The sequence below is a fragment of the Periplaneta americana genome, chromosome 1 (assembly GCF_040183065.1).
Source record: "Periplaneta americana isolate PAMFEO1 chromosome 1, P.americana_PAMFEO1_priV1, whole genome shotgun sequence".
NCBI classification, from domain to species: Eukaryota; Metazoa; Arthropoda; class Insecta; order Blattodea; family Blattidae; genus Periplaneta; species Periplaneta americana.
In genome coordinates, this window is record NC_091117.1 from 154,311,896 (window position 1) to 154,334,687 (window position 22,792).

The window sequence follows — 22,792 nt, forward strand, 5'->3', positions numbered from 1 at the left end:
ACTGGACCACATAGGAAATTGACTAACTGCAATTTCTTGACTAACAAAATTATGTAAATCTATATCTATATAACATATATTGGTAGTTATGTCGTGGTTAGTAGGCCTACCTATAATAATAATAATAATAATAATATGATAATCATAATCATAATAAATATTTGTGCACCACCAGGATTATTTATCACCACACGCCACTGCACTAGCTACTTCTTCCAGATGCTTGGTATAACATTCCTCTGCATCAATCCGGTGTTCCAGCAAGTGACTAATGGTTGTGGAAGAAGAGTGACTGAAGGAAGAGCGTGTCGAAAAATTGCTGTCCTTGATGGAGGATTACAAAATACTTTCTTCACCTATCACCTACCCGCATGGAAAAGATAACAACCTGTTCCCCATGCAAAGCATGCTTGTGGAATTCAACTTTACTAATGCTGGAGTTTTTTTTACATGTTCTATAAATTGTACTTTACTTGCAATGACTTTAATAAAATAAGTGATTTTAGGTACAACAAGCATTTTTAGTCACAAAATTCTTAACAGTAGTACTGATTTTACATGAAACGTGAAAAAACATTATCAATTTTTGCTTGCTCCTTTAGATAAAATATGCATTTATCCTAAAATCAGAGATCTAATTATTATAATTACTGATTTGTATACTTTATTTTTTTTCATGGAGTGCAGTTTCATAGAAAGGACTTTGCCGACAGACCTTCTACTGCCCCCTACTAATTGGTTGTCATAAATAAATGTCTTCCTTACTATGACGGAAATCTTGTCTTCTCTTGTTAGTAACCAATCACAACCCTCGTTCAGAAGAATTGACAGGTGCCCCTCAAATCCACGTGGAGGCAGAGTTGCCGCATCGTTTCCGAATTCCAAGAATCCTGTCAGTTTCACTGCATAATTTCGAAGGTCATCAGGATTGTGACAACTGTGCAATGTTGGAATTAGGGGACAGGATGGAATTGTCAGAGCTGTTGTGTAGAAAGTCATAAATCTGTAAATGGGTGTTCAAAGGAATCACCGAACTGCACTCCTTGAAATAAAATAAGGTATAACTGTTAGCTGCTAACCAGTGACTGAATGAAATGTTAACTGAAGCCTGAAATAATTAACTGAGAAATGATAATATTTGCAGTTTGCTTAGTATCAGCTGTTATGCACAAAAGAATGGCATCTGCCTATGTGCAATGCATACTATTTATTCCCTAATACTTTCTTCTCTTGCCTCTCTGGTGACCTGTTTGGTTCTAAGGTCTCTTTTCGTGAATATAGAACAATGTCAAAGTAGGGACATAAAATTAGTTTTTAGTGGTCAGGAGGATAAGTAGGTACCGAAGTTATAACAATGAAACAGTTCATTACTTAATAATATGAACACTTTACACGAGGCAGCCACATTAATTTAATTTAACTGTTTATAAATAAAGTCAGTTCATCTCTTCTCCTGTAGTTTGGCGATACCAAATATCTGTTTTCAATTTGACACATTGTAAGTGCACAAAGTTGACCTTCTTACATCGTATTCAGCATAAATGTTTTCTCTCTTTTTAAATTAGAGAAGAACTGCTCTGCTTCTCCAATGGTCGCTATGACTTGCAAGAGTGTAACAGCCTTTGATAAAAGATTCACCAAATTATTTTCATGGATGCAGTTTAATCAAAGTTAATATAATATCCCTGACATATTTACAAAATCTGTATGGGTGTACATCACATTCAGTTCATGACATAACTTCTAAGAATTCAGCTGATATTTTGAATTCATTTTCACAACATTCCAGTGAAACTTAAGTAGGAGAGTCATGGGAAGGTACCGTACTCGAAGACAATAGTCGAGAAGTCTTATCTCTACTATAGAATGTGTGACACCTTCCACTCTTCTCAACTCGGGGTGTCGCCTGAAGGTTTATGGGATGTCACGAACTGTTTGGTATATTTCATTATTTTGAGCTATTAACTTATGATAACTAAAACGAAGTAAGAAAATCGCTGGTCACCTCTTGCTTACCTATCTGCCTTGTAGATATGTGTCCTTGACAGACACATAGAAGTGTGTATAGTTGTAGTATACAAGTATAATAAGTGCACGGCAAGGATGAAAATATCTTAACAGCAACAGACAAAATATCTGCCTTACGAGACAAGTTAGCAATTTGGTCTCGGAAAGTGAAAGAGGGCAGCTACGAAATGTTCCCAAATACATCTCACTACAGATACAGACTTCACAGATAAGAGGGATTACTGAACTGTAGTAACAGAACAAAATCTTGACGAAACAATGACAACACTTGAAAATTCTCTACACAGGTCTTTAGCAAGGTTAGCATAGCAAAAACACTGCATGGAATGCAACTAAGAAATTATATCTTCGACCTTATGAAGTGACTCTAGTACATGAAATTAAAGGAGTCGATTTTAGGAAAAAGAATTAATTTTTGTAACTGGTTTTCACAGAAAGCAAGTGACAGTTTTGTTGATGCATAGTTAACTTTTTTTCAGTAATGAAGCATGATTCAATCAGGTTATGTTAATTCTTCATACAACAGGTACTGGTACTGGAGCAGTAAGAACCCAATACTTACTTCCTAACATCCCCTTCACTATAAAAAAAATTGGTGTCTAGTGTGAGTGTGATGTAAGTGCTTTACCAATAATAGGACCTTAAAATTTAAGAATAAATTCTGAGAGAAATGTTACTTACATTTTGAATCCATCTTTTAAGAACTTACAGAAGAAGCAAAATTTCATTATACTTCATTTAAGATGTGCTACAGCATATAATGCACAAAATTCAATTAATGATTTACATCAGATTTTTGATAACAGATTAATAAGTCGTAATTGTGGCCTCCATGATCACCAGATCTTGAATCCGCGACTTTTATCTTCAGGATATTCAGTCAGTGTTTCTAAATTTGTTCAATTGAAATTCAATCTGTTTGAGAACAGAGGGAAAACACTTGCACTACGTAATACTCTGTATGTAAAGGCTATGTGGATTGTTAACTGGTAGTAACTTATCACATGCTTTCACAAGCCATCCTAACAGCATTTAAAATTTAAAACTGCAAAATTATATTAGTCACTGCATTCCCTGTATAATTTCCCTTACTGCTCTAAGCTGATCCTTTATCTTGGTTGTATATATTAATAATCTCTAATAATCTTGTATTCTTATCACAAACCATAAGCTATCTTACTAATCTACAATAAAGTAGTTTTCTATTTCATGAAAATTGGTAATATACCGTAAACTGGGGTAAAGAGGATCACATGTGGTAAAGTGGGTCATATGTGTATTGTTAGATAAGTTAGCGCCACATGGTTCACACATGCAAAGAAAACTATTTTTAGTGGCACTTATAGAAGAAAGGTTTTTTTTTTTTCATGTGTGATCCATGTGGCGCTGCCTTATCTAGGCAATACACATATGATCCACTTTACCACATGTGATCCTCTTTACCCCAGTTTATGGTACTCTGATAAAAACTATATGCTTGCGGAATTAAAACCCGACTTTTTAATTACTTATGAAAATTAATAATATGCTTTGATAGGAATTCATGATAGGCTGACAGGCATTTTTGTGGTGTTATGCAAATTTGTAATATACAATATTTACTAGTGTAATTCTTTTTTTTTTTTCTCAAAATTCGAAGGTGAAAAATCAAGAAGGGGTGAATTAAGTGAGAACTGCAAAATATAGAGAATAATCTGATCATAAATAACATCAAACAATTCATGTATAGACCCAGAAACAAAATTTGGGCCACCTGAATTTTCCAAGTTCCAGTTATAAAATATTGTGCATGCTCAATATGCACTATTTCTGGGTCTGTACTAATCAAATCAATGTTTAATACTAAATAGCTACATATATACACACAATTTTAGCAATTATGGACAGTTTTGTCTTTGGTGAGGCTGAGCTGTAAATGGGAGAGTAACATTAAAAAAGATTTGAGGAAGGTGGGATATGATGGTAGGGACTGGATTAATCTTGCTCAGGATAGGGATCGATGACAGGGTTATGTAAGGGTGGCAATGAACGTCCGAGATCTCTAAAATCCATTTGTAAGTTTTATGACTTTCCTTGTACCACTATGTCAATTCTAATGCCTTTAGCCTGATCTTGACTAATCTCAGATCATGGTGTTACTTGGCATGTAAAATATTCACATCAAAATTAATTTGCTAATTGGATAAAGACAGTAAATGTACACTACATGTATTTTACACTGCACTACTTTCAACAGGCAATAAATTCAAATAATTTTCTTGTCGTCAGAGGAATCATAGATGTAGAAAGGTTGAATAAGACTTTGAGTTTCTCATGTTTAGTTTTTCTATACTTGAAATCTTCACGAAAGACGCTCTTGAAGGGAAAAGAAGTGTCCAATTTCGTTTGAAGTAAGAGGAAGAAATTATGTGAAGAAAATAGAATTCTGGAAATCAGGTCCTAACAACATTGGAGGAGAAATTACTTGAGGGGGTCAATAATGCGAGTAAATACAGTACTTACGAATAGATAAAAGACACAGGCTACCTAGGGACCTGCCTCACCTACAGGTACACCTTATTTGTCTTAGGAAATTAATAACGTGCTACAATCAGTTGAAGGTTGAAAGAAGTCTAATCTAACTTATACCCCAGGAAATGTGGGAAAAATGTTGGTCCTCTCAGCTGTATATTCAGAGACGATTAGTCAAATGATAAGAGGAAAGGGGAGATAAAGAAGGATACACACCTGGTGTCGAGATGGGGGGATAATCTGGTGGAGGCTTGATCCAAGACCCATCTGCCCTCTTCATGTGGCGTCGATCAGAAGCAAATTGCTGCAAGAACAGTAGAGCTGGTATGACTCGGAAATACCTATATAACAAATTAGTAATTAGTAAACAAAAATAAAATATAAACACAGAATTGACAAGAATAATTTTATTTATCTAGAAATGGTTTTAAAACTGTAACATTTAAAAATATTATACAAACATGTATCACTAAAATCATATTATTAGTGAGACAAAGTGAAAGTAAAATTTTGATTTATATATGCACTAAATTACAAAAAAATTGTTCTTGATGGTCTAATGGTTACTATGCATTTCATTAAATCTAAGGCTTGCAAGTTCAAACCCAGACAAAGGTGACAGATATTTTAAAAATGATAAAATCCTTAGCATGATCTCCTTGGAAGAATAGTAAAGCTGAGGAACTCGCCATTTCCTTGCTATAGTGTCCTACTTTGCGGACAGTTATTTCTGCAGGTTTATAAAATTACAGTGATCTCTTCTCGAACCAAGAAAATAGGAAAGCTGGTTCCTAGCATTGTTGCGAAGGTTCTGAAGACTTCTCCAACATCATTAAAACTTGTGACAAGAAAAAACATTGGATTAACAATAGTCTGTCTCCTTCCTATTGATGTTTTATAATCACTTTGCTTATTGCTTACAAAAACAAACCCACAATGCTTGATTTTGGGTTTGATCAAGCTTCTGAAGAGTACTTCTGGGTGCAGTTATTAAGGGTTCAATGCAGTAAGTTGTCCTGTATTATTGACTCGTGTTCCTCATTTATCTTTGATTTTGCAATAATGATCTTTGGTCTGACTGCTCCAACAGCATTCTAGGATTTAAATGTGTTCTTCAATTGAAACTTCCACATCCAGAAAAAAAAAAACTACTGTTGCAATATTTACCTATTTTCAGTTTTGTGAAAGAAATATGTTAGTAATATTCTTTAAGATGTGAAGACCTTGAGAGTGTTTCTTCGGTTTGTCCTTTTAGCCAATGTTCTGACACTACTGTTTAATTGCCAGATTGTGGACCTCATTGATTGTTCTATCAAATGAATCTACAGTATTAGTTGTGGTTTAAAAAAAGGTTTTGATGCAATTTTTGCTATTTCATTGCCTTGTATTCCGCAATGGCCAGGTATTCAATGTAGGCTGATGTATTTACCTTTTGTAGAAAATAGGTCTATTGATTCTACAACAGATATGACTCCAAAACATATGCAGTGGAGTTGTATTTTTCCACTGTTTGAATTACTGTTTTTAATCTGTAAATATGCACATGACTATTACATCGATGACTTTGCAGCATTGGAGTCGTTACCTAGTAACTGTGTGTCAACACTTGATACAAAAGAGCATGGAATGAAATATTTTTCTTTTGTTGATGGAATGTAGTATCTGCTATGGACTTGCCTTCTTCAAATAGCAAGCTGTTTGTATATATAATGTAGAGGTGGATGCAGTATGTTCCAATGATCATCTCCACTGTTTCTGATTTTAAAATTGCACTACTGATTTGCTTGAGTTGTTTTTGGTAAACATGGAAAGGCTCTTGGTTTCTTCATTACTATAAAGGTGTGTCCAGAACCAATATGCTGCTCATGTCCACTATGTTGGGAATTTGGCTTTGCATATTGGTTTATTTAGAGAAATGTAAACAGTATCTGCGATTATTGAATACTTTTTTTAATCAAGAGACTTTTTAATAACCGAAAATAGAAATCTGAATAACATGTTTCGCTCACTTAAACTGTTATTCATTAAAGACGAGGTTTGAGTGCACGCACATGCACGCACGCGCACACACACACTCACAGAGGGAGATTCTGTAACACTTACCTGAAGTAGTCTGGCTTCAGAATCTGGTCTGTGCGAAATGTCTCAGTGACATATTTATGGAAATGCGTTGGAAATGGTAGTTCTGAATCCAAGTCGTACACGAGACATCGGTCATCAGGATTGTATAAAAACAGCACATGATAATCCTATAAAGAATTTCAATTAAATGACTAAAGCAGGCAATGCATACAGTTGCTATTTATCAACAGAACTTGTGAAAAATAAGCACACATGCACGCACACACATACAAAATGCACGGGCTATTCCATCTCAAATCAACCGAAATATAGAGAAAATTGACCTTGCAATTTTTAAATACAATGAAACTTTTTCTGTCCGTTGACAACCTGTGATACAATGCTTGGTGCAAAGTTTGAGGCATCAGAACTTCATAGTGTTTAAATTAAAAATATTTAAATTTATCGTATTTTCATAAAATTAGCAACTTTAAACTGTTGTGGCTCCGAAACCCTTTCACCTAATGATCAAAATCATGGTTTATTTTGATGCTGAGAAATTAAAGTTTATATTGACATGTGAACAGTTTTTCTTACTTTTTATGGAAATGGAGAAATTTAGATTTTTCCTCATTAAGACGCCTTTGCCCATGAAAAAATATTTTTAAAATATATGCTTAGATTCCGCATTGAAAGTACAAATAAACACATATTTTTTACTGTGTGCACCGTTGATAAGAAAGTATTGAAAATATCAAATAAAGAAAATAAATAGTACGCGTGTGAAGTAACCAGCTGACTGTGAGGCAGGAGTTAGCCGAGACAATTAAGGTCAGGTGACAAACACGTGATGTTTCGTCTAGTAGCACATAGCTGGGCTAACTTTATCACAAGTTTTCACAAACACAGGAGTAAAATGACGCCCAATGCTCGCTTATCTTCATCTCTCGACCAATGCATGCGGTACTGCGTCGTTCAAGTCTAGGCGAGTGAAAATAATTTATTTAATACCCTCGAAACTTATTGCCGAGGCACTAAGAAAACAATGCCGAATCCCTCTTAACAACGCAAGGTTTTTTCTCAATATTTTTTTACATTTTTACAAATTGGCAAAAAGCCTAAAAGTAAGTAAAATCAGATTATCTGTCTCTCTGTGTACAATAAAAATAAGGATTACTTCTTAACATAACCTACCAACTGTCAGCTTCAAAATGAGCTCCCGTTCAATGTTCTGCAGTAAATGGTTCCAGAGTTCTGAGCGTTGAAAGAGGCTTGTTTTTATAAACTAAGCTAAATTTGTCGCTTAATAGTACGAAAATCGTTTGACTTTCGCTAGTATATTTTTGCAAATGCACTCTCCTCAGCACCTTGTATAAGTAGGGAAAAAATTAGAGTATTAAAAAAATGCGAGGTTTTTTACTGATCGATTTCATATGGAATAGCCCGCACAGAGCAATGTAATTAGAACAGAAATGAAGAGATGAATTTGGAATAACTACAAATACTGCCTGATACATGTTACTTATCTTAACAATAATAAAAAAATAATTTAATTATATCTGTGATCAAAAAATCTCCATTTAATACAAATGGCTTCATAAACAATTACACTAAAAGCGATTTCGGTTCCCCCTGCTATTTTATTCCACCACTGTCCCAATTTTGCTGTTTCATCACACCACTCTCTCTGATTATTTATCATCTGTAGATAAAATGTATGTTAAATAAATAAGTACCAATATTCAAATATTGAATTGTGAAGCGTCATTCATTTCTGTCATATTTAGCACAGCATAGTACAATACAGTCCAGAATAAAGTATACCGAAGTTTGATATGTTTCACTTGCAGCTCAGCAAGAAAAAAATATTGGTGGCATTGTTAATTGTTACTTCAGTTGTTGCTAACGAAGATTGTGAAAAAAACGTATTAAAAATAGTACTCAGTATCCAAGAAAAAGAATTCCTCATAGAGTGTTATTTTTCGTTCATATGCAGTTGGTCAAGGTGGTGGAGCTAATGTGAAAGCAGTATGTGAAATTTATGAAGAAGAGTTTCATATAGATCCAAAATCAAAGTGATGAGTCAATTCAGGTCAAATGGCTTAATTTTGTGACAACACAAAGCAAGAAGTGGGAGGTGAAAAAACGCTACAGACAATGCACATAGAGTATGGTGTTTGACAAAATTCTCCTAAGATTGCCATGAAATTAAATCTGAAGAGAACATTGGTTCAACGAATGATCCATGAATTGGGTGCATTTTTGTACTGCATACAGATTAGTCACCGCCTGCAAGCACATGATCTATTTTAAAGCAAAGGCATCTGTTTTGTGCTCAGACTCTTGAAAATTTGTATTAAAATGAAGATTTTCTTTCCAACATCTGGTTTTCGGATGAATGTCATGATTCGTTGGATGGATTCATTAACAAGCATATGACACAATTTCTTGGATTCAAGAGGCCAACTGTGTGCGTTACATGTTTTCATTACAGTGACAAAGTCACAATTTGATGTGCAATTTCAGGGCATGGTCTCATTGGGCCTTACTTCATTGAAGATGAACATGGAAATCGTTTAACTGTAAACCAGGAAGGTATTGCCAAATAATTTCATTTGTAGGTGCATTAATATTTATTTTCATAATATGAGAAAGTATAGGAACTAATCGACAGATGGAAGATGGAATTATATCTATTATTTGGAATTATTAAAGGGTAGTTTCGAAATAGAAATTATTTCTTTTCTTGTAGTTATTGCTGCCCTTTGTTCAACATTAAAGAAGATTTTGTTGCAATAGATATCTTCCTTTCTGCTCAGAGTGATTACAAGATAGTGCTACCCCACACATTGCAAGAGTGTCACTAGAACTTTGCACCAGCAATTATCACGACAGGTAATTTCAAGAAACATAGAAACTCCTTTCCTCCAAATTCCTCTGACCTTACTCCCCCTGATGCATATCTGTGGGGTTATCCTGAAAGAGTATGTATACCTATATACAAGATCCGATACCTACAAACATCACTGAGCTGAAACAAAATACCATACATGTTCTTCACGCTATAACAACAGTGACAATCAAAAAATGTCCAGTTATCTTCAGGACATAATTTCCAACATCTCATGTGACAAAGGTACGTGTTTATTGTGATTGTAATTGTAATTTTAAATTATGTAACATGTAATTAAGAAAAAGCCAGAGCCTGAATCATGGGGATAGTATAACAGATTTTTCTGGGGGTTGGCGCATTGGCGAGCTGTCAACTACTGGCTGTGTTCATGAGGGAATGAACTGTATTTACAATAAGTAAATAACTAATTTAGTTAAACTGAACTATAAATATTATGCCCTTCAACCATAAGATTTTTATCTTATATATTTCAAGATTAGAGTGTAGTAAAATAAGTGATTTCTAGAGATATTCTCACCCATATAACCAGCTTCTCCTCTTCTTTTCCAGCTTTCTGTCTCCATAATGGCACAGTGCGACAGTCATTGGACACAAATACAATGTGGCAACGTTGCAGTTCAGATTGGTGTCGTGTATTTACATCACTGCACAGTTTCCATACGTTTTCTTCACTACAGGAACAACATATATTCAAAAAAGAAAAATTAACAAAATATTCAGTACTTTATTTGAGAATATACTGTAGGCTATGGCATTTTACAACAGACTACCAAATTTAATATCAAATAAAAATATTTAGATGTAAGTAGCTACAACTGATCAGTAACTGTAAAAAAAAAAATAAATAAATAAAAACCATTTGACATTTGTTGCAGTGGCAGCTCGTGGATAAAAAAAAATTGTGTGTTACAATTTTATATAATTAACAGGAAATAATACAGGGTCCAACAGAATGATCTCCCCAGTTTGAATTGGCCACCACACAGGTTTCTTGATAGTTGCGCTTGAGCAGTATATATCTTTGAGCAACACAAGCCATGCTAATTCAGTTACCATCATGGCATGGACATGTGAACATCGTGCACTTGTCGTTTCTTTTTTTTTATTTTAGTAGGTTGTTTTACGGCGCTTTATCAACATTTTAAGTCATTTAGTGTCTGAATGAGATGAAGGTGATAATGCCGGTGAAATGAGTCCAGGGATCCAGCACCAATAGTTACCTAGCACTTTGCTCATATTAGATTGAGGGAAAACCCCGAAAAAAAACCTCAATAAGATAACTTGCCCCAACCGGAAATCGAAACCGGGCCACCTGGTTTTGCGGCCAGATGTGCTAACCACATTTGTTGTTGAAGCATATTTAAAGATGGTGGTGACTCTGTAATTTCTTTTGAAAGAAAGATGCTACATAGAATATTTGGTCCAGTAAATGACAGAGGTTTGTGGTGAAAGAGATACAATAGCGAAATAGACAATGTATGGTGAACATAACATAATCGCCGCCATAAAATCCTCGAGAATAAAATGGTTGGGGCATGTAATGGGAAATACGGAGAATAACATCCCAAAAAAGGTATTATTCAGTGAAACATGGGAACAAAGACGACCTGGACGACCCAAAATGAGATGGTTGGATGGTGTAACAGATGATTTGGCAAGAATGGGAATAAGAAATTGGAGAAGAAAAGTACAGGAGAGAGACGAATGGAGAAAGATTGTTAAAGAAGCCAAGGCCCACTTGGGGCTGTAGCGCTGATGATGATGATGATGATGATGATGATGATGATGATGATGATGATGATGACTCTGTAATTGCAATGGAATGGCCGTACTGTTATGGGTGAGAAATATCAGACAAAAGGTTAAACTTTCAAACAGAAGTTGTCCATTAATGTCGCAACTTTTGGACTCCAGAGAATATCACAGCAGTGAGACATGCTGTTACCACTTCTCCGCAATGTTCAGCCATTAACATGCTCTTTCATTGGTTATCTGTTTGGAGTGTCAAACACATCTTACACCTAGACCTCAAGTTCCATCCCTACAAAATTGTGGTAGTTCAGGAACTTCGGGAACGTAATTGGCTCAACCACCAAGCTGTTTGCGAGACCATATTGGAAAATGTTTCAGGCGATGCTGTTGTGCCAAGTAGTGACTAAGCTCATTTTATTTGTCAGACTGCGTCAACAAACAAAACCTTCGGTATTGAGCCCCAGAAAATTCTCGAGAAATGTATCAGCGACCTCTCCACAGCGAGCATGTTACTGTTTGGTATGCTGTTGCACAATTTGGAATTATGAGGCCATATTTTTTTAGGAAGAAGAATGCACAGTCATTTCAGGAGTGTCTAGCTCGTGAGGGCAAGCATTTGGACAACATTATCTTTAAAACAATGTAATGTCAAAATGGCAAGCATTTTTCTGTAAGATGGTAAAATAAAATTTTGAATAGAATCTAATGTATGTTGTTCTTTTTATTTATGTTTCAAATTGGGGAGATCATTCTGCCGGAGTCTGTTCTACTATAAATTATTCATAAGTATTCATGTTATTCTTATCATCTGACTGGGGAGCGGAACTGACCTTGTGCAATATCTCGTAAATTGTAAGATGTGCGCAGACGCGAAAGTATTGATTTTTTCCGAGAAACAAATGTCATTGACCTTGATATAATCTAGAGAGTAAAATAAACATTAATCTTGATATAACCTTGAAATTGATTTAGACATTGAAAAACGAGATGACAAATTGAATTTATTTGAATATTATTTACAATTAACGCTAATTATTATAGTAACAGAACTTAACCTTCTGCGACAGTATTGGATTCCAGCCTCCATGACGTTTCGCTAGTTGTCTTTCGATTGCATATCCGAGAATAATTGATACTTGCGCTTTCATATTGCTACAATGGTGTTTTCTGGTGGAACACCTGAACTTTAATCAATAGGTGTACTTTAATGAGGTCCATTAAAAGGCTGCTACCAGGTGTATAATTACTACATTTTGGCATGGTCGAGCATAAACTTATTTGCTTTATTACGTGCTAAACGAGAAAGTAATAACTAACCATCTAGAATCAATCAAATCTAAATATTTGTTCTTATTCAAAACAGTAAAATGTATATTCATAACAGGAAATACATTACATTTAAACAAAACTACCAATACGTAGTAGCATCCCTGTACACTAGAAGCAGGCACCATTCATTTATAGATGAATGAAGTCCGATTATTTCCTTGATGACTTATCATCAGATCCTGTGTGGAAGGTAGGCAGAGTCATACTAATGAGAATCCCGTCCACACAAGAGAGGCCATTAAAGCACACTGAATGTTTAGTTGTGATTCATAACCCATATTGAGAGATCAGTAAATTTCACTTTCTTTCAAGTGTGATTTATGTATTGTGTGTTAAGGTGTGGAACTCTAAAATTGGTAACTTCTATATTTTCAGTCCTATGAAACTGAAATTTTTATCGCAAATTATAGGCTATATGGACATGTATCACGCAAAGTTTCAATCTGATACTTACTTACAAATGGCTTTTAAGCAACGCGCGGGTTCATTGCCGCCCTTACATAAGCCCACCATCGGTCCCTATCCTGTGCAAGATTAATCCAGTCTCTATCATCATATCCCACCTCCCTCAAATCCATTTTAATATTATCCTCCCATCTACATATCGGTCTCCCAACTAACATTCTATATGCATTTCTGGATTCGTCCATACATGCTACATGCCCTACCCATCTCAAACATCTAGATTTAATCTTCCTAATTATGTCAGGTGAAGAATACAATGCATGCAGTTCTGTGTTGTGTAACTTTCTCCATTCTCCTGTAACTTCATCCCTCTTAGTCCCAAATATTTTCTTAAGAACCTTATTCTCAAACACCCTTAATCTCTGTTCCCCTGTCAAAGTGAGAGTCCAAGTTTCACAACCATAAAGAACAATGGTAATATAACTGTTTTATAAATTCTAACTTTCAGATTTTTTGACAGCAGACTGGATGATAAAAGCTTCTCAACCGAATAATAACAAGAATTTCCCATATTTATTCTGCGTTTAATTTCCTTCCGACTATCATTTATATTTGTTACTGTTGCTCCCAGGTATTTGAATTTTTCCACCTCTTCAAAGGATAATTTTCCATTTTTATATTTCCATTTCGTACAATATTCTCATCACGAGACATAATCATATACTTTGTCTTTTCAGGATTTACTTCCAAACCTATCTCTTTACTTGCTTTCAGTAAAATTTCCGTGTTTTCCCTAATTGTTTGTGATTTTCTCCTAACATATTCATGTCATCTGCATAGACAAGAAGCTGATTTAACCCGTTCAATTCCAAACCTCTCTGTTATCCTGAACTTTCCTAATGGCATATTCTAGAGCAAAGTTAAAAAGTAAAGGTGATAGTGCATCTCCTTGCTTTAGCCTGCAGTGAATTGGAAAAGCATCAGATAGAAACTGACCTATATGGACTCTGCTGTAAGTTTCACTGAGACACATTTTAATTAATCGAACTAGTTTCTTGGGAATACCAAATTCAATAAGAATATTATATAAAACTGTACCCTTATACTCCCATTTTTTCTCCAATATCTGTCAAATATAAAAAATCTTATCAATAATCGAACTATTACGTCTAAAACTGCACTGATGATCCGCAATAATTTCATTTACACACGGAGTTAATCTTCTCAAAAGAATATTGGACAAAATGTTGTACGACGTCAACAAAAGTGATATTCCTAGAAAGTTACTATAGTTAGTCTTGTCCCTCTTCTTAAAAATAGGTACAATTATGGACTCCTTCCACTGTTCTGGTACAATTTCCTTTTCCCAAATAGCAAGTACAAGTTTATAAATTTTGCTAGATAATGCACTTTCATCCTTTTGTATTAATTCTGCTGGAATTGGATTGATACCTGGAGACTTGTACTTTTTCAGATTTTCTATCGCAATTTCGACTTCTGAAAGTGTGGGTTCAGGTATAAATGGCTCAGCAGTTTGTAATTGAATTTCGTCCCAATCGTTTGTATTTGGCCTATGTACATTTAGTAGTTACCCAAAATAGTTTTTCCATCTGTTCAGGATTGAATGAGAGTCTGCAAGCAAGTCATCATTCTCATCCTTGATCACGTTTACCCTTGCCTGATATCCATTCTTAAATTCCTTTATATCCTTGTATAAATCTCGAATGTTTTTATTCTTCTATTTGTTTCTACCACATTCAGTTTTTCCTCTCTTTTATTCCTAAGTGTACGACTTGCTTCCCGTCTTTCATTGAAATAATTATTTCTATTCTCCTCAATTGGATCCTGTAAGAATTCCAATTTTGCCTGTTTCCTTCTTTCTATTACCATGCAGCAATTTTCATCAAACCACGGTTTCTTTTTCTTAGTTTCATAATAACCTATGCTCTGCTCAGCTGCAATTCTGATACTATCTCTGGTATTTTCCCACATGCTATTAACATCTGACTCTTTCTCAACTTCGTCGAAACTTCCTAAGTGGCAAACCTATTCGAAATTTCGATCTGATAATGTTACTTAGTTTCCTCATCCTTTAATTTCAGAATACTGAATTTACTAATATTAACTTATTGCTCTACTCGCTTGGCTATTGATAGTCTTTCTCTTAGTTCTCCAATTACCAAATAATGGTCAGAATTACAGTCTTACCCCTGAAAGTTCGAATGTCTACTATACTACTATGTCTCCGTTTATCTATCAAGATGTAATCTATTTGGTTGTGTGTCAATCCATCTGGAGAAGTCCAATTATATTTGTGTATATCCTTATGGGGGGAATGTTGTACTTCTGACAATTAAATTTTTTGATGTCGCAAAGTTGACTAACCCAACTCCATTGTCATTACTAGTTACATGTAGGCTCTTTTTTCTAATAGTTGGTTTAAAAATATCCTCCCATCCTACTTTCAATCTGATATCTTAATTAATTTTTTAATTATTAATTCTTTTACTGTATTAACATTGTATAAATATTGCTCTAATTTTCATAAATCAAATTATTTTTCTTTTTAAAAATATTCCTCCATTTCTAATATATGAATAAGGAAACTGAAAGCAAGTTTTTGAGGGGGGGGGGGGAAACCTAACTTTCTGGTTCCTAATTTTTTTATTTTTTTAACCATTACAACTTCAATAATTGATGGTCATAACCTCACAACATACTGAACAGATGGACGAAATATGTAGGAGAGTTATATGAGACAGGGAATCATCCAGATGACTTGGCTATAAAAGACGAAGAAGCTGTATCAGAAGACGAGAAAGGATTTTCTATTTTAATGGAAGAAGTTGAACTAGTGCTTAGGGAAATGAACAACAGGAAAGCAACAGGAGCGGATGGAATTCCCATTGAATCAGTGAAGTGCTTGGGTGAAGACAAGAAGGAAATTTTATCATTATGCAATGAAATATATGAGCAAGGCGACTGGCCTGAAGATTTTACAGAGACAGTGTTGCTTCCAATACCGAAGAAAAATAATGCAAGAAATGTAATGAGTCAAAACTATCAGCCTGATATCCCGCTCGGCGAAGTTTCTTCTGCGAATACCGACTGAATCGACGTTTATATTCTAAGATAGAAGAACAGTTGGAAGAAGAGCACTTTGGCTTCAGGAAGGGAAAAGGTACGAGAGATGCAATTGGACTGCTATGAGCAATCAACAAAAGATACCTAGAGAAGAATAAAGAAGTGTATATAGTATTTGTGGACCTAGAAAAAGGTGTTTGACAGAGTGGATTAGAATAAACTGATGGGGATCCTAAAGAAAATTGGCGTGGATTGGAAAGAGAGGCTGTTCAGTAACCTTTATATGAAACGAGTCAAAGTCAGATAGGAGAAGAAATGTCAGTAGGAAGTGAAATAGGGAGAGGAGTACGACAAGGATGTCCTTTATCACCTACCCTGTTCAACATCTAATTGGAGAATTTGTTGAACTGTTTTCAGAACATGGGAGAGGTAAAAGTAGGAGGAAGAAGAATAAACTGCATAAGATTTGCTGACGATATGGCAGAAGAGGAGATGATACTAAGGGATATGCTACTGGAGCTAAATGACAGCTGTGAGCAGTATGGGATGAAGATAAATGCAAATAAGACGAAGAGAATGGTCATAGGAAGAAAATTAAAGAAGGTAAACTTGCGAATTCTAAATGAGGCAATAGAGCAAGTGGACAACTTCAAATACTTGGGGTGTACCATAAGCAGTAACATGGGCTGCAGCCAGGAAGTCAAAAGGAGGGATAGCAATGGCAAAGGAAGCTTTTAACAGAAAAAGGAGCATCTTCTGCGAACCTCTGGAAAAAGAACTAAGAGACTAGTAAAGTACTTTGTGTGGATTGTGGCATTGTATGGGGCAGAAACATGGACATTATGACGAAATGAAGAGAAATGAATAGAAGCATTTGAAATGTGGATATGGAGAAGAATGGAGCATGTGAAGTGGACAGACAGAATAAGAAATGAAGTTGTGTTGGAAAGAGTGGGGTGAAGAAATAATGATGCTGAAACTGATCAGAAAGAGAAAAAGGAATTGGTTGGGTCACTGGCTGAGAAGAAACTGCCTACTGAAGAATGCATTGGAAGGGATAGTGAATGGGAGAAGAGTTCGGGGCAGAAGAAGATATCAGATGATAGACGACATTAAGATATGTGGATCACATGAGGAGACAAAGAGGAAGGCAGAAAATAGAGAAGACTGGAGAATGCTGGGTTTGCAGTAAAAGACCTGCCCTTGGGCAGAACATTATGAATGAATGAACCTCATAACATTTTAATTAGTACAACAGAAAGTCAGTTTATTTATAACATATTTATGACCTCCTGTGCAAAATTTCAGGCCATTTGAAGAAAAACTTTATTCAGTAGAGTACATTGATGTCTAAAATGTGACGAAAGTCAGAAAGTTGAGAAAATGGCCAATGATGTGAATGATGAAAAAAAATATAGTAATGGTGAGTATTAAATATTATATACACTTCATTTAATCGCATTAACTCTATAATAGGCTATATGATGTAATCGTAATTACAAAAAAAAAAAAAAAAAAAAGAAACATGGCGGTATATAACTATTATAACTACCTTGTGATGTCATTCATGACATCATACCCTTCCATCGTATCTTTAAATTTACCGAAATGTGTAGGCCTATTCTCTCCCCTGTGATAATTTAGAATAACCATGCCAGCAGTCTGTTCAAAGTTCAGTTCCCGGTAACACATGTTCTACAATTTTCTCTAAGAGTATCTCTGATTATATCTGTTTCCTACACAAAAAATCATCTCCCTCTTGTCAAAACAGTTATAGATGCCTAAAATCGATTTCTGGGGAACTATCCCTCCTAAGTCATACTTTCTTTTTGCAATTACAATCTCGTATGCTAAATAATTCGTCCTGGGCCACTGAATTTAAACAGGCCACTCCCATTTTATGAGCTGCCATGAACATAGGCCTACATCATGGAGATAATGAAAGTGTAACACAGAGCATTTTGACAGATTAGTTAAAGTTATATTGCTCGAAAATGAAACACTTGCCTTACATGCCCACAGCCACAAGTAATATACACACAGTTTCAACTGGCAGTAAAAAAATTGTGGGAAATACTCTGTCTGTGATATTGCAAAAATTGTCGCATCTCCTACATCTGAAGTAAAACTCCTAAAAAGTTTTTTTGATTTTCATTTTGCTCTCGTAGATAATAACCTCAGATTCTTAAGTTCCCTTAAAATTTCAACGTTGTAAACTTGGAAAAAAATATTATAGCTCTGAAAATATCTTGAAGTTGCAAAACATTTGCTGTTCAACTTCAACAAAAGAATGGAACATAGACATAGAACCCACTGCAGATGATTTACATACAAACAGCCAAGCTGAAATTTTAAATTTTATAATGAGAAACAGAATTATAATTAGGCTATGTTCTTTATTTCAAATTGATGAGGAATCCTAACAAAACTGTAGGCCTAGAGTTTACCTTCTCCTTAACACTAACGATAAATTTGTATTACATTAAAAATACAATGAAATGAGCACAGACTGTACAACGATTAAACAAACACTGTGATTTTTCTTTTGCTCCAAGAAAGCCTTTATGAAAAGTCCAATTCTGTATTGTGATTATACAGCTAGGTACCATGAGTAATTTATGGTACTGTACCAGTAGGCCTACTCTTCATAATCGAACCACAAGTCTGGTAATTCTCAATTGTTTTTGGTAATTCTGGAGGATGACCATTCCATGATTTTCGAACATTTGTTTTGTTTTGGTTTTTTTTCACAAACGATGATTATATGCTCAACTTTCGAAAGGTAGCCTAATATAAAAAAAATTCGGAAAAACATAATTTCGACTGTAACTTAACAAAACCTATCACAACCTAACCTTATCTGACCCTAACTACCCCAAGCAAAACTAAGCTCAATTAAACTAATCTAACATAAAAATATCAGGTCAGGTCAGGTCAGGTTAGGTTACCGGTAGCTTAGTTTTCCTTGGTTACGGTTAGTTAAGGTTGGGTTAGGTTAGTTTATGTTAAGTCACAATTGAAATGATGTGTTTCAGATTTTTTTGTAGGCCTATTACTTTTCAAAAATCGAGCATAAAATCGTCGTTAGTGAAAAAATAAAAAATAAATAATGTTCGAAAATCGTAGAGTGGTTGTTCTTCAGAATTACCTTATTTTAAAATTAATAGTATACTTTAAATATTATAAAAAAAATGATACACCTTACAGAAATAACAGTAATTTACTATTATATTAGTCTAACTGACAAAGTAGGCCTAATTCATGTAATTTGTAACGCATAGAAGTTCTTCGTAAAAACGGTAGGCCTAATTAAATGAAATAATATAATGCAGTATTCAAGTTCAGTAATTATAAAGTATTTCATTAGCATTAATGCATCAAGTACAATCAATGCATAAACAAACACGAGCTATATAGGTATAGTCTACCATGATTATACTTATATTAAAACAAGGTACAAAAAAGTTTAGTTATGCACTAAGGTTGACCTGACCTTACAGATAGTGTCATAATATAATGGGATTGCGTGTTCCCACATATCAACACACTGCTGCAGCATGTGAATGTGTGCGTGTGTTCACATATTGATCCCATTGCAGGGGATGGCTGAATGCAACAAGTGCGTATCTCTCAGGCTCACGCAGATTACTTACGAGGTCAACAACCTTAAAATTAAACCAAAACATCTTAAAAAAATCAACCCAAAATTCAATTAAAATAACTTACCAATAACACGGTGTATATTTGCAATCCGATCTCTGTGGAAAAAGATTTAAGAGAGGTTTTTTCGTCGAGTTCGTAACGATTCCGGTATCTTGTCTTTGAAGTTTACTAGTTTGTGACATCGAAGCCATGCTTAAATTATCGTTGAATCCGAACGATTTCTCATAAAATGTTAGCTATAACAATTTATCTAGCTAAAAACTACGCCAAGTCCAAGAACTGTCATTATTAACAAGACGAAAAAACGAGTTTCTTTACTCCACACACAAATTCTTCTGCTGCATGTCAGACATTTTGACACAAACAGTGAGTGCTTTCAGAAAGGGCGTCGTATGTGTACAGAATTTTTAGACTTCTACGCAGGCTCGAATTAAAAATCTATATAGTCGCACTAAATTATTATTTTCGTGTTCTTGGGAGAACTCAAGAACAACATAGTATAGTATAGTATAGTATAGTATTATACAAATTCACAAAAGAAAATGCAATCAAATTAGACTGTATAGGTTTATTCGAATAAGAAATTGACGAACAGGGCGCTGCATTATTCAACTTGCAGAGGGAAACATTTGAAATAGAACCAAAGCAACAACTTCAAGTTTGACAATACGCTTTTACCGCGAAATTCAAACATTGGATGTGTCGACAAATACCGAAATTAACCAAAACTAGTTGCTTTTCAAAAACTTACAATTATGTTTATACAGGAATGAAACATAACATCACTGAGCAGCAAACAGAAAACAATTAAATATTTAGGTGTGAATTTCAACGATGAGATTTTCTTTGACAAGAAAATAAATGGGAAACAACTAAGAGAAATGCTAAGAAACATTCCATTCCATTCTTGGCAACAATTAGCACACAAAGGCAAATGAGTTGCTGTGTATGCTGAATGTCCCAAAATCAATGATTGGATGATCAGTAAGCATCATCTTTCATCTTCGGAATATATAAATGCTGTGAAAATGTCCTGCAATTTGTCTCCAGTTCAGTCTATTCCTGGGAGAGCCTTTTATACAACTCGTTTACATCAGCCTGGTTGCAACGAGACTGAAACCTTATGACATCTGTTAGGGTTCTGCAGAAAGAGTGAACTGCTACGCAATAATCGTTACCATAGGGTCAGGACATACACGTGGATGTTCTAAAACAACAGGGGTTGGAAGTACAGTATATGAGGAAATACACTGTATCTCTCAGGATGAGTCCACCAGGCGGGCTGACATTATTGCTATAAACAAGGAAAATAATCAAGGGATGGTATTAGACCCAACCATCAGATTTTAAGAGAGATACAATGCAACCCCACCAAACTGATGAGAAAAAACGAGGTATCTATGAACTTTGTTTGCCTTATTTCAGCAACAAGTAGCTATAACATCCCGTTCAAAGAATTCTTTTTGAAGCCAGGGATCATTACCTAAACACACCTGTAACCAGTTAAAATTTCTGGAATGCAAGCTCTTTACTATGAAGAAGATCACAATGCAGATCTTGAAACACTCTCTGCAGATTCTGCATTTCCATCTTTATTTTAATAATAATTAATATTCTGTTCTTTTAATTATATTTACATTATAATTCTGAATTTTAATGTAAAATAAACTGTTATTTGTCGGTGTATAGCTTAATCTTTTGAATCTAGGGTCATCCTTATTGAAGGGCAGATGATTTTATGTATAAATCAATATAATATATAGTACATATCATATTAAGCATCAGGGGCGATGTCAGGAGGGGGGGTTTCGATGTGTAGTGTCCTTAAGTTTACCCTTCTAGCCACCCATACCTATTTAAATTACTATTATAATCTACATTTACCTTGTAAGCTTATAACTATTGCTTTGCAATTACTTCACAGCGTCTGTTTTACTATAAATGAGCAAAGAATATAATTACTTATATCTTATTCAATAATTTTATCTTCAGTTTCTTATACTTCATTTTTATTTCTCATCTAAGTTATGCACAAGTAGAAAATGAATCTACGTATGATAATCATTCTAATATTCAACATTAAAAACACATGCTTTGACTAGTAATAGTGTAAAACTCATTCGGGCAGCGGGCCATTTACCATATTAGTTTACAACATTCAAGCCGAACGCAACCTACTAGCCTTGCCATTGCTAAGCTTAAAGATACCTTTTAATTGCCAAGTTGTTGCTTCTTGTTGATAGATACTCGCAGCTGAAAATGCAGTAATAGCTAATTGAATGGAAATAATGTCTGATTAAACAACACAATGAATGATGAAAAGCAAGCTTATTCCAAATAACGCAATATTTCAACAGAACAAATAATGAAAAGCAAGTTTATAAAAAAAATCCAATATTTCAACAGAGGAATGTAACTGATAAATAATTTAGCTTTCCTCCCTCACGACCCCCTCCCTGCCAGACACCTGACAATGTTTGCTTGCCACTAGCTTTACAAAATTTAGAGTCAAAGATTCAAGTGACCAACTTTCATTATGATTAGCTTTCATATGCGAAAACAGCTGTACACATAAGTATGTGGTTGGATTTATTGGTCTGTTTCGGTTAAGTGCAGACGTGTTCATTTATCATCCCTTTGCTGCTGCTGCTGCTACTCTCATTATTCATCTCGTGTGTTTTTGACAGTAATTTACTATAATTACGCCATCTGTCTCAGACAGGAAGGTTTTGTCCCTGACTGTTCGATGTGACAATGATTACACGCATTCATATGAAGCTGCAGCATACTGCATTGGAAGAAATATTTGGGACGAATGGCCGAAGTAGTATGTTGCAGTCTCATAACAATGTGTATAAATACCATCACATCTAGACAAAACCATCCTGTCCAAGACAGAATGCCCGATGCAGTAGGCTGCCGGTCGTATGAAAGTTATCTGCAATTACCTTAACCGTACTGTTAAAGTTGTGTTTATATAAAAATATTGATTTTCTGGAATATGACTTAACAAAAACACTAAAATTCGGACTCATACTGAATAGG

At 34.8% G+C, this 22,792-nt stretch overlaps 1 protein-coding gene across 1 annotated transcript in view; it reads right to left on the bottom strand.

Moving 5' to 3' along the window:
* tun (N-terminal glutamine amidase tungus) overlaps positions 1-20,123 on the bottom strand; it is a 31,100-nt gene extending 10,977 nt beyond the window's left edge. Inside the window, exons 1-4 of the mRNA XM_069829933.1 lie at positions 19,811-20,123; positions 10,032-10,185; positions 6,643-6,788; positions 4,756-4,880 (exon numbers count right to left, since the gene is read on the bottom strand). Coding sequence (XP_069686034.1) covers positions 4,756-4,880; positions 6,643-6,788; positions 10,032-10,185; positions 19,811-19,938 — 553 coding nt within the window. The 5' untranslated portion in view covers positions 19,939-20,123. The remainder of the gene's footprint in view (positions 1-4,755; positions 4,881-6,642; positions 6,789-10,031; positions 10,186-19,810) is intronic.
* Positions 20,124-22,792: the final 2,669 nt, after the last annotated feature.